The sequence below is a fragment of the Thalassophryne amazonica genome, chromosome 18, assembly GCF_902500255.1.
Source record: "Thalassophryne amazonica chromosome 18, fThaAma1.1, whole genome shotgun sequence".
NCBI lineage: Eukaryota > Metazoa > Chordata > Actinopteri > Batrachoidiformes > Batrachoididae > Thalassophryne > Thalassophryne amazonica.
The window spans coordinates 69006924-69020349 of NC_047120.1; the positions used below are offsets into that span (position 1 = coordinate 69006924).

Consider the following 13426-nt stretch of genomic DNA (forward strand, 5'->3'; position numbering starts at 1 on the left):
TCTTTTGCCACTTCTCTTCTCGCCTTACGCCACATCTCCTTGTACTCCTGTCTACTTTCTTCGTCTCTCCGACTATCCCAAAACTTTTTCGCCAACCTCTTTCTCCTTATGCTTTCCTGGACCTCTTCATTCCACCACCAAGTCTCCTTGTCTTCCTTCCACTGTCCAGATGTCATTCCCAGTACTGCCCTAGCTGTCTCCCTCACCACATCTGCAGTACTTTTCCAGTTGTCCAAAATTGCTTCCCCTCCAACTAGTGCTTCTCTCACCTGCTCGCTAAATTTCACACAACAGTCTTCCTCCTTCAGCTTCCACCATCTGATCCTTTGTTGAGCTCTCACTCTCTTCTTCTTCTTTACCTCTAAAGTCATCCTACAAACGACCATCCTTTGCTGTCTAGTGACACTCTCTCCTGCTACCACCTAACAGTCTGTGATTTCTTTTAGCTTGCATCTCCTATAAAGAATGTAGTCCACCTGTGTGCACCTTCCTCCACTCTTATATGTTACCCTGTGCTCCTCCCTTTTCTTAAAGTAGGTATTCACCACAGCCATTTCCATCCTTTTTGCAAAATCAACTACCATCTGTCCTTCCCCATTCCTATCCTTGATACCATATCTGTAGTTTTCTCTGGGCCCCTCCCCAATCAGACCGGGAGTGACATGTTTAGCCGCATGTTCTCCTTGAATTGCTGGCTGTCTGAGTGGTGTCCAAAAAATGAGGTGGGCTTCATAGATAATTGGCAAAGCTTCTGGGGAAAACCTGGTCTTGTTAGGAGAGACGGCATCCATCCCACTTTGGATGGAGCAGCTCTCATTTCTAGAAATCTGGCCAATTTTCTTAAATCCTCCAAACCGTGACTATCCAGGGTTGGGACCAGGAAGCAGAGTTGTAGTCTTACACACCTCTCTGCAGCTTCTCTCCCCCTGCCATCCCCTCATTACCCCATCCCCGTAGAGATGGTGCCTGCTCCCAGACTACCAATAACCAGCAAAAATCTATTTAAGCATAAAAATTCAAAAAGAAAAAATAATATAGCACCTTCAACTGCACCACAGACTAAAACAGTTAAATGTGGTCTATTAAACATTAGGTCTCTCTCTTCTAAGTCCCTGTTGGTAAATGATATAATAATTGATCAACATATTGATTTATTCTGCCTTACAGAAACCTGGTTACAGCAGGATGAATATGTTAGTTTAAATGAGTCAACACCCCCGAGTCACACTAACTGTCAGAATGCTCGTAGCACGGGCCGGGGCGGAGGATTAGCAGCAATCTTCCATTCCAGCTTATTAATTAATCAAAAACCCAGACAGAGCTTTAATTCATTTGAAAGCTTGACTCTTAGTCTTGTCCATCCAAATTGGAAGTCCCAAAAACCAGTTTTATTTGTTATTATCTATCGTCCACCTGGTCGTTACTGTGAGTTTCTCTGTGAATTTTCAGACCTTTTGTCTGACTTAGTGCTTAGCTCAGATAAGATAATTATAGTGGGCGATTTTAACATCCACACAGATGCTGAGAATGACAGCCTCAACACTGCATTTAATCTATTATTAGACTCTATTGGCTTTACTCAAAAAGTAAATGAGTCCACCCACCACTTTAATCATATCTTAGATCTTGTTCTGACTTATGGTATGGAAATAGAAGACTTAACAGTATTCCCTGAAAACTCCCTTCTGTCTGATCATTTCTTAATAACATTTACATTTACTCTGATGGACTACCCAGCAGTGGGGAATAAGTTTCATTACACTATAAGTCTTTCAGAAAGCGCTGTAACTAGGTTTAAGAATATGATTCCTTCTTTATGTTCTCTAATGCCATATACCAACACAGTGCAGAGTAGCTACCTAAACTCTGTAAGTGAGATAGAGTATCTCGTCAATAGTTTTACATCCTCATTGAAGACAACTTTGGATGCTGTAGCTCCTCTAAAAAAGAGAGCTTTAAATCAGAAGTGCCTGACTCCGTGGTATAACTTACAAACTCGTAGCTTAAAGCAGATAACCCGTAAGTTGGAGAGGAAATGGCGTCTCACTAATTTAGAAGATCTTCACTTAGCCTGGAAAAAGAGTCTGTTGCTCTATAAAAAAGCCCTCCGTAAAGCTAGGACATCTTTCTACTCATCACTAATTGAAGAAAATAAGAACAACCCCAGGTTTCTTTTCAGCACTGTAGCCAGGCTGACAAAGAGTCAGAGCTCTATTGAGCTGAGTATTCCATTAACTTTAACTAGTAATGACTTCATGACTTTCTTTGCTAACAAAATTTTAACTATTAGAGAAAAAATTACTCATAACCATCCCAAAGATGTATCGTTATCTTTGGCTGCTTTCAGTGATGCCGGTATTTGGTTAGACTCTTTCTCTCCGATTGTTCTGTCTGAGTTATTTTCATTAGTTACTTCATCCAAACCATCAACATGTTTATTAGACCCCATTCCTACCAGGCTGCTCAAGGAAGCCCTACCATTATTTAATGCTTCAATCTTAAATATGATCAATCTATCTTTGTTAGTTGGCTATGTACCACAGGCTTTTAAGGTGGCAGTAATTAAACCATTACTTAAAAAGCCATCACTTGACCCAGCTATCTTAGCTAATTATAGGCCAATCTCCAACCTTCCTTTTCTCTCAGAAATTCTTGAAAGGGTAGTTGCAAAACAGCTAACTGATCATCTGCAGAGGAATGGTCTATTTGAAGAGTTTCAGTCAGGTTTTAGAATTCATCATAGTACAGAAACAGCATTAGTGAAGGTTACAAATGATCTTCTTATGGCCTCGGACAGTGGACTCATCTCTGTGCTTGTTCTGTTAGACCTCAGTGCTGCTTTTGATACTGTTGACCATAAAATTTTATTACAGAGATTAGAGCATGCCATAGGTATTAAAGGCACTGCGCTGCTGTGGTTTGAATCATATTTGTCTAATAGATTACAATTTGTTCATGTAAATGGGGAATCTTCTTCACAGACTAAAGTTAATTATGGAGTTCCACAAGGTTCTGTGCTAGGACCAATTTTATTCACTTTATACATGCTTCCCTTAGGCAGTATTATTAGACGGTATTGCTTAAATTTTCATTGTTATGCAGATGATACCCAGCTTTATCTATCCATGAAGCCAGAGGACACACACCAATTAGCTAAACTGCAGGATTGTCTTACAGACATAAAGACATGGATGACCTCTAATTTCCTGCTTTTAAACTCAGATAAAACTGAAGTTATTGTACTTGGCCCCACAAATCTTAGAAACATGGTGTCTAACCAGATCCTTACTCTGGATGGCATTACCCTGACCTCTAGTAATACTGTGAGAAATCTTGGAGTCATTTTTGATCAGGATATGTCATTCAAAGCGCATATTAAACAAATATGTAGGACTGCTTTTTTGCATTTACGCAATATCTCTAAAATCAGAAAGGTCTTGTCTCAGAGTGATGCTGAAAAACTAATTCATGCATTTATTTCCTCTAGGCTGGACTATTGTAATTCATTATTATCAGGTTGTCCTAAAAGTTCCCTAAAAAGCCTTCAGTTAATTCAAAATGCTGCAGCTAGAGTACTGACGGGGACTAGAAGGAGAGAGCATATCTCACCCATATTGGCCTCTCTTCATTGGCTTCCTGTTAATTCTAGAATAGAATTTAAAATTCTTCTTCTTACTTATAAGGTTTTGAATAATCAGGTCCCATCTTATCTTAGGGACCTCGTAGTACCATATCACCCCAATAGAGCGCTTCGCTCTCAGACTGCAGGCTTACTTGTAGTTCCTAGGGTTTGTAAGAGTAGAATGGGAGGCAGAGCCTTCAGCTTTCAGGCTCCTCTCCTGTGGAACCAGCTCCCAATTCAGATCAGGGAGACAGACACCCTCTCTACTTTTAAGATTAGGCTTAAAACTTTCCTTTTTGCTAAAGCTTATAGTTAGGGCTGGATCAGGTGACCCTGAACCATCCCTTAGTTATGCTGCTGTAGACGTAGACTGCTGGGGGGTTCCCGTGATGCACTGTTTCTTTCTCTTTTTGCTCTGTATGCACCACTCTGCATTTAATCATTAGTGATCGATCTCTGCTCCCCTCCACAGCATGTCTTTTTCCTGGTTCTCTCCCTCAGTCCCAACCAGTCCCAGCAGAGGACTGCTCCTCCCTGAGCCTGGTTCTGCTGGAGGTTTCTTCCTGTTAAAAGGGAGTTTTTCCTTCCCACTGTAGCCAAGTGCTTGCTCACAGGGGGTCGTTTTGACCGTTGGGGTTTTACATGATTATTGTATGGCCTTGCCTTACAATATAAAGCGCCTTGGGGCAACTGTTTGTTGTGATTTGGCGCTATATAAAACAAATTGATTGATTGATTGATATCTATCCATTACTTCCTCATCACCTCTGTTCCCTTCACCAACATGCCCATTGAAGTCTGCTCCTATCACCACTCTTTCATGCTTGGGCACACTCTCCACCACCTCATCTAACACACTCCACTTCTTTCTCCTTCATCTCACAACCTACCTGTGGGGCATATGCACTGATGATGTTCATCATCACCCCTTCAATTTCCACCTTCACACTCATCACCCTGTCAGACACTCGCTTAACCTCCAACACACTTTTAACATACTCTTCCTTTAAAATGACCCAACACCATTTCTCTTCCTGTCCTCACCATGGTACAACAACTTGTACCCACCGCCGATGCTCCTGCTCTTACTTCCCTTCCACTTGGTCTCTTGCACACACAATATGTCTACCTTTCTCCTCTCCATCATATCAGCCAGCTCTCTCCCTTTACCAGTCATACTGCCAACATTCAAAGTCCCCACTCTCATTTCCACCCTTCTAGTTTTCTTCTTCTCCCGCTGTTCGTGGCAACGTTTTCCTCCTCTTCGTCGTCGTCTTCGCCCAGCAGTAGCCTAATTTCCACCAGCACCCTGTTGGGCAATAGCACCGGTGGTGGACGTTGTTAACCCGGGCCGCGACTGATCCGGTATGGGAATTCAATTCTGAGTCTGCATAGTTGGGTTGGCTTGTTTTACGCCGGATGCCCTTCCTGACGCAACCCTCCTCATTTATCCGGCCTTGGGACCGGCACTCAGAATGTACTGGCTGCAGACCCTATGTGGCTGAGTTATATGTATATACGAGGTCTATTAGATAATAAACTGACCCTTTTATTTTTTTTTTAACTATATGGATTTGAATGACGTGCGATTTCACCAATCATGCTTGAACCCTCGTGCGCATGCGTGAGTTTTTTCACACGTGTCGGTGACGTCATTTCCCTGTGGGCAAGCCTTGAGTGAGAGGTGGTCCCGCCCTCTCGGCTAAATTCCTTTGTTTCACACGCTGCTCGAGACGGCGCGCGTTGCTTTATCAACATTTTTTCTGGACCTGTGAGGAATATCCGAGTGGACACTATTCGAGAAATTAAGCTGGTTTTCGGTGAAAAGTTTAACGGCTGATGAGAGATTATGGGGTGTTTCTGTCGGTGTAAGGACTTCCCACAGAGCAGGACGTCGTGCATCGCTTCCAGGCGCCGTCGTCGGCCTGTTTCGACCTGAAAACATCCTAATTTTAAGGCTTAATTCACCCAGGACGTCGTGAGAGAACAGAGAAGATTCAGAAGAGGCCGGCATGAGGACTTTATGCGGACAGTCCACTGTTTAAGGACATTTTTTAAGGAAAGACGTGCGCGCAAATTCGCCGAGTTGTTTCCGTGACGACTCAGCAAATCTGTGTGCGCTGTGACAGGAAAAACACCTCCGTGTTGAAAACCATTTGTAAAATTCAGGCGGCTTTTGATGGCTTTCAACAAGTGAGTAACTGAGAAATTGTTTAACAGCTTGGGCATGTTCCAACTTGCCCGTTAAGGTTTCCAATGGAGGTGTTTTTCCTATCACGACCCCCCGCAGTCGGGTCCAGCCCGACATGCGACTCTGCCCGCACGTTCTTTCATTACAAAATGTCCGTTAACAATGGAATGTCCAAATAAACTCCTCATGCCGACTTCTTCTGAATGTTCTCTGTTCTCTGACGACTTCCTGGATCAACAGAGCCTGAAATGTGGAAGTTTTCAACTTGAAACGGCGAGACGCTGCCGCCTCGAAGCGCAGATCGCCATCAGGCACCGTGGGCTGTCCTTACGGCGACACTACCAGACCAAAATCTCTCATCAGCCGTTAAAATTTTTACCAAAAACCAGCTGAATTTATCGAATGGCGTCCACTCAGTTGTGCCTTACAGTTTTGAAAAAATTTTGATCAAACAAAGCAGCAGTCTCTGAGCCATTCCTAAACAATGAAAAAATCGACGAGAGGGTGGGCCACTCCTCACTCAAAGACTGCCCACAGGCAAATGACGTAACCGACAGGCGTGAAAAAACTCTCGCATGCCCACGAGGGTTCAAGCATGTCTGATGTAATCACACGTGATTCAAATCCATATGGTTTTTGAAAAAAATAAGGTCGGATACTTTTCTAATAGACCTTGTGTATATATATATATATATATATATATATATATATATATATATATATATATATATATATATATATATATATATATATATATATATACTTGCATATTCTAATTCTACCTCATTTTTGTATTTTATTGTATTGTTACTAGTATTATTATTATTGCTTATCTTTGCACACGCTGTTTGATGAACATTTTCCTCTACTTGCATCCATCCTGTGTTTTTTAAGAGCTAATGTAACATGTGAATTTCTCCTCTGTGAGATCAATAAAGTTTATCTTATCTTATTTTATCTTATCTTAATGGATTTGCCTGTTTTATACATATAATAGTTTTTGTCCATTTTATACTTAGATTTGGATGATAATGATGCTCATATGGATTATAATGGACAAAATTTGCTTGTCCACTTGAATCCATTATATGCGAGTTTTACTGTGCGTGTGTGTGTGTGTGTATATAGTCACCCATAGGTTTCCTGAAGAACTGGTTTGAAGTTCACATTAAGCGGTTCCAAATGTCACATCTGCCTGACTCCACCAAATTCTCTGCCAACCCTTAAATGGTTAAAGGGCTGGAGGTGTGTGCAAGACCGGCATGACACATGAAACCTGAACACGCCCACCTCAGCTAGACTTTCCAAACAACTGAATCTAAGGCTAATGAGCTAACTTTGGTTTTGTGTGTTTAATTTTTGTAATTAACCTATTGCTAACTGTGCTAACATATAAATTAAATACTTAAATATCAAAATTTCACTCAACAAAAATACTGGAGCACTGACTTCTTTGATGGTCCATTTGTAAAATTAACTGCACAATAAGCCGTATTATCACGAATGGGGAAAAAAAATGCATACGACAATCAGTCCATTTGAGTGGGTCGAGATCCCAGAGGTTTATTAATTAATTATTCATAAGTGTATGAGAAAAATAGCTTAAACTGATGACATATAAAAACATTCACCCCCGTACAGTTGTCATGGTAGAGTTAACTAGCTACCAGGCTGTAAACATGTTTATTCCTGATGTAAAGTTGGAGATTTAACATGGGCTTCTATGGGAAGTTAGTCACTTTTGGACCCAGCCTCAAGTGGCCATTCAAGGAACTGCAATTTTTGCCACTTCCACCCTCGCTTCATTTATCAGGTTGGGGCACAGTTTTAATAATGCTGTGTTGGCTTTAAATTTTTTTTTAAATGGTTATAAACATGAGGTTCAGACCCTCGTCTATAAGATTTACCAGAGCCAAGGCTGAATTATTTTTTAACAATGGTGTAAAATACCTCTCATCACTGCAAGGAGAAATACGGCCATAAAGAGACCAATTAAGCAGCATGTTCTCTTAAACTGTCTGCATCCCCAGTGTGATCTGAGCTAAGTGTGTATTCTGCCAGCAGAGTGGGAGGAGCTGTTTGTCGCTCCCAGCTTCTCCCCAGTGACGACTTCAGGCCAGAAACTTATTATAGCAGTCGGTTAAGGATCACGCCACTCAAAACCGCAGCGATTATCAGCCATTACCGACGGCCGAGAAGGCAAATGTGCAAGCAGCCCACCCTTCCATAATCATGACAATTCAAAGGTCACAGAGGCGTCTGTTGGAGGAAACTTCAATAAAGCAAAGTCATTATCGAGCAGAAACAAGAAAGTGCAGCAGACTGTCATGAAGGACAAAGCAGGATGAAGCCCTGCCCGCTCCACTTTGTTCTCCAAACGCTTCTCAAACGTAGAGCTTTGAAAAGTTTCTTTCAGCCACTTGGTTTTGTTTTTACCAGAACAAAGACGAGGGGAAAAAACTGTTTTGGGTTCAGGCTTTATTAGATGATTGGGCGCACTAATCCATATGACGAGGAAAGCTGGTGTGTGCGCTCCTTCCTGCCTGTGTGCCAGCATGCCGTACACGTTCATAAGTGGGTCATAATGCCATGTAACAGATGACGCTTCATTGATTTGTGTGTGCGGTTTACCATCAAAGCTTCTCCCCGGCCCAATCAAGGGCCTCATCACACACAGGGTTAGGTCGCTCGGCTGAGGTTTGAAGCTGGCTAATCTCGCCCAGAGCGCACTCTCTTCATGGGTCCAGATTGCTGACGTACAACTTATTGACTAGTTCTGCCTTTAAGGTGCCCTTTATTATTCACGCCCTCATATTGACCCACACCTTGATCGTCTCCCGTCACTTCACACCCACCCTGAGATTTGTTGACGTAACCAGTGATCTCTGGCTCCTGACAGTGTTGGAGACATGTTGTTCTTTTGCCCTGACAGGATGAAATCTGATTACTTTTTAGTTTACTTTTTCTTTTTCTTTTTTTTGCATATATTTGCATATTAACATTAAAGTTATTTCTATGAGAATACTGCATCATTCATCCATAACTGAAAAGAGATGATAAAGTCTCCATATTCATAATGTGGTTAGATATTACATTGGTAACTTCCTGATTGTCTACTCCCAGTTCGTCTACTCTCAGAAATGTAGAGTAGTGCCATTTCGTCTACTTTCGTATTTTCCTGATTTTTTTTCTTAATTATTTATAAGATTTTGAATTATAATGATTATATATGTAAACCAAAAAATACCCCCAAATAAAATAAAAAAAAATCAGCATTTTTATTTAGGGTTAGGGTTAGCCTGGTTAGGGTAAGCCTGGAGTTTCTTTTGGGTTAGGGTTAGGGTTAGCCTGGAGTTTCTTTTGGGTTAGGGTTAGGGTTAGCCTGGAGTTTCTTTTGGGTTAGGGTTAGCCTGGAGTTTCTTTTATATTTGTATCAGTTGCTATGCTTTAAAGACAAAAATAAGTCATTAATATTACTCTTTTAGTTTATTTAGAAAGATAGGTTTTAGGATATTGTAGAAGATAACTTCCTTAATTTCATTCAAAAAATAAAAACTATCAACTAAAAGTTGAATTTTAAGTTTCATTTGCATAAAAATCCAAAACAAAATGGCAATAGACGAAATGGGATTTATGTACTTTACTAAGAGTAGACCAAATGGGAGTAGACCAACTGGGAATAAACCATTACATTGACAGTACAATGGCATTGCTAGTAACAGAGATGCTAATTTGCAAACACAACATTAAATTCTAAAACATGGAAGGACATTGTGTGATTCAAATGCCTCTTATTTTCCAGGAGTCCTGCTGTCAAACAATTAAATGCATCCAGAGACACAAAAACCTTCAGTTACACTGACGGTGCCATGAAAGAAGATAATCAGATTGATGTTTTTATCTCCTGTGTGCATGTGCAGTCGGACTTGACAAAGCAACAGAACGGCTTTAAGATCACCCTGAAGACGCTGGAGGACAACCTGCTGTCCCATTTGTCTTCAGCTTCAGGAAACTTCCTGGATGACACGGAGCTGGTGGAAAACTTGGAGACAACGAAGCGCACTGCTGCAGAGATCAAGGAGAAGGTCCAGTTGTTTATTTATTTATTTAGCCGTTATTTGAATGTCTCTGTTCCTGCCTGTTTGGGTTTCTGTTTGTGGTCAACAAATCAGATGAGCCTAGACTCAGTGTAATGTAGTCTAGCTGCCGCGAGACCTGAAGAGGATGATCTGACACTTCAGAGCACTTGTAAGAAAGTGCTCCTTCTGACAGCGGTGTGACGAGCATTGCCTTTGCAGATGTTCATTCTTAAGCGTAATTGCAGAGGCATTTGCTTGTAAAAACCGGCACATAATTGTCACGTTCGGCACAGTGTGAGAACAGTTTGACTGAAACCAGGAAATTGGAATAACTGCTCTTCACTGGAGGATGTTTTATCGGATGTCACACACTTTCAACTTTGTGTGATTGACGAGGCCTGAGTGTGCACATGTGCTCCGATGTGTATTTGGGTAACGTGTCTTTTTACTGTAGGTAAAAGAAGCCAAAGTGACGGAGGCCAAAATCAATGAGGCTCGGGAGCACTACCGACCGGCAGCAGCTCGGGCTTCCTTAATGTACTTCATAATGAACGACCTCAATAAAATCCACCCCATGTACCAGTTCTCTCTCAAGGTACCTTCTCTATTGACCCACCATGTTTCTCCTCCCTGCCTGACGGGCCCCCAGCGAGACCCCTCTTTATGCTCACTCCTCTGCTCCTCTTCTCTTCTTCCCATTTGCTCACTGTGTTTTATGCTCTTTGCCCTGCTTTTATTGTGTTTGTGGCTCCCTAATGTGGTTATGTAGAGCGTAATGTCTTTCATATTGTCAGCCAGCAAGCGCCGTGAGGAGGCAGGCTGAGATATGGTTTGCAATCACACCAACCTCCACAGGACGCAGTCCTGCTCTGTGCTATTTTCCCCCCATAATCGAAGGAAAACACATTCTGAGTGGATGTGACTTTGACCTCTTGAATAAATGAAGTGCGTTAAAATATGGGCTTCACGCTTCGACCAATATGTGGTCCTGCTAAATGGATGGAATTGACACCAGAGCACAAGAGGACACCATCAGGATATTTATTCTATTTCTGCTCTTTTGCTGGTTTATGATTCCATAGTTACTTTTTAATTTACAGCCAAGGTGGCAACGGGTTTTTCAAGAACAACACACAGGCATCAAACCTGGATTACATTCAAAACGGGGTCAAAGTTGATCAGAAATAGACATAAATCATCAGATATTTTGAATTAAAACCTTCACCAAGTCAATGCAGTCCTTGTTTTAGACGGCGGAGGCACTCTTTCACCAATGTTCAAGTAAAATGGAAATGAATGGGGGAAAAATGACAATCTGGATCTGGAACTGCCCATAAATACAATCAACTATTCCTTTGACCTCAGTTTCACTCATGTTTTTGACTTATGTTCTGTACAGTCAGACAGCCAAACCTAAAAACATTACAAGCTTTGGAGGTTAGAATAATATTTTTACGCACAATTTTTGACCTAGTTTCAGTGTGCAAGAAAGCATAGAAAATGACACTTTATTTGTGTCTGTTTGACATATTGCAGGGCAGAAATGAATGTTGTTTGATATATACACTGCATTTTACAGAGTAGAAATGATAGTTTACTATTGTTATTACTATTAATAATCTGGGAGGTCCTGTGACTGTGACTGACTCATATCCTGAAAATTACTCGTTTGTTATTAATTATTTAACTATTTATATTGAACTTTCCTGGGAATCAAACCATTAAACAAAATCAAATCCAATAATAAAAGAATAAATGCTAATAATAAAAGTATGCTACTACAATGCACAAAAATCCCAAACTAAGCTGCTGATAATACAGAAAATATGTGTGATTGTACTTCATAAAATATTGCTAACAAGCCCGGCGCCAGAAAAAAAATATTAAGGGGGCGATGAGTTTATCACAGGGGGCGGGGTCGTGCCCCCCCCCCCCCCCCTCCAAAAAAAAACAAAAAAACGTGCGCACCGGAGGGGACATGACTCTGAGCATGCGTAATGAATTGGGTGCGCTCCTGGAAAGCTCATGTATTTAGGCTACACCGTTATAAGAGACTGACTAAGAGTAAAGAGTGATGACAGTATTTTTTTTTATTATTATTTGAGCGTATAGACCCTCGGTCAAGTGATCTCCTGCATACCACAAAACCAAACCAACAACTGATCTGAGAAATGACACGAGACAGTAGATTAATCCCACATATAGCCCTCCATCACAAGCGCAAACACAGTGCAATTGGGCATGTGCTCCACTCCATGGCACAGAGCCCGACTACGCATGCAGTCACAAAGTTCTTCTGAAAAACTGGAGCAATCTGAATTCGGTTGGATGAATATGGGTGTGTGTGTGTGGAGACAGTTCACCTCGTTCACAACGTGACAGAACTTAACGATGCGCTGTTACGCGCAATAGTGCGCAACAAGATGGAACACTATTCTTGACCGTGCGTAATGGTTCCTGATAATTCTCCAGCAACACGTGCCATTAATCGTAAAGTGTGGTAACAGGTTGCAGCAGTTCTTGAGGACACCTGATGCCTCTGCCCCGAATCATCACATTCGTGATCAGCGGCCAAGAATGTGTACTTGGTGGCATTCGTGACTTGTCGTCGTTATGTGTAAATGCAGCATTAACACCCTCCCCAAGTGAGTCGTGCTGCATGATCTGCCTTTTGCTTGGTGGACTTGACGAATCCCAGGAACTCCAGCTCTGACACTGCTTGAATAAATCGAGCATGCTTTAGTTCGTCCACCTTGTCATAATCGCTGGACGCAGGATCCTTGCCTCGCAACCCTCGCTTGAACACAGACACACGCCATATCTGTTTGTTTTAAAATTAATTACTTTAGTTAATTAATTTGGTTTATTTGTTAAATACGTGATATTATTGAATAACTAATATTTTGCTATATTTTCCAGTATTTCTTTTTCTTTCTTTCTTATTTTTATTTTTTGATAACTCTCACATCCGAGGGGGCGGGGTTGATGATGTGAGGGGCCGTCGACCCCAAACCTCTTTTTTTCTGTCTGCACAAGGTCAATGTGTCTTTCCACACAGGAAACTTAAATTTTACTCCTTTAATCTTAATAAAGTGCATTTTTTTAATCAATCAGCAGAGTTTCATCCATGGCAACCATTGTTGCTAAAAAAAAAAAAATACATGAGTGGACTTCAAATACTCCTGTCAATCCAGAGAGATAAAATATAAAAGTTTAGCAACAAGTTATAGCCCTTTAAATGAATAAATGTACAATGTGACTAAATCAGTGCAGTTTGTGAAGCATATATGAAGAGTAAAATGTAATCTATTTATCTTCTGTCTTGTTGGAACAGAAAATACTCTGTATTAGAGAGTTATATGAAACCACTCAACATAATGGCAGCAACAACACATATAGTACATAAAGCGAAAGTGATTTTTATGGATGTGTGTCAGTCAGTTACTGCTGAGGGCCTCTAACAAGCAGCCAAAGTATGATCAATAGTTTTATCAATAAATCTGTTAAAAACCCTTTGACATCTATAATGTCAAA

The 13426-nt window shown here is 41.1% G+C and overlaps 1 protein-coding gene across 1 annotated transcript in view; it reads left to right on the forward strand.

Moving 5' to 3' along the window:
* The window catches only part of dnah9 (dynein, axonemal, heavy chain 9), a 396633-nt gene that overhangs the window by 295984 nt on the left and 87223 nt on the right, over positions 1 to 13426 (forward strand). Inside the window, exons 64-65 of the mRNA XM_034193818.1 lie at positions 9734 to 9898; positions 10347 to 10487. Coding sequence (XP_034049709.1) covers positions 9734 to 9898; positions 10347 to 10487 — 306 coding nt within the window. The remainder of the gene's footprint in view (positions 1 to 9733; positions 9899 to 10346; positions 10488 to 13426) is intronic.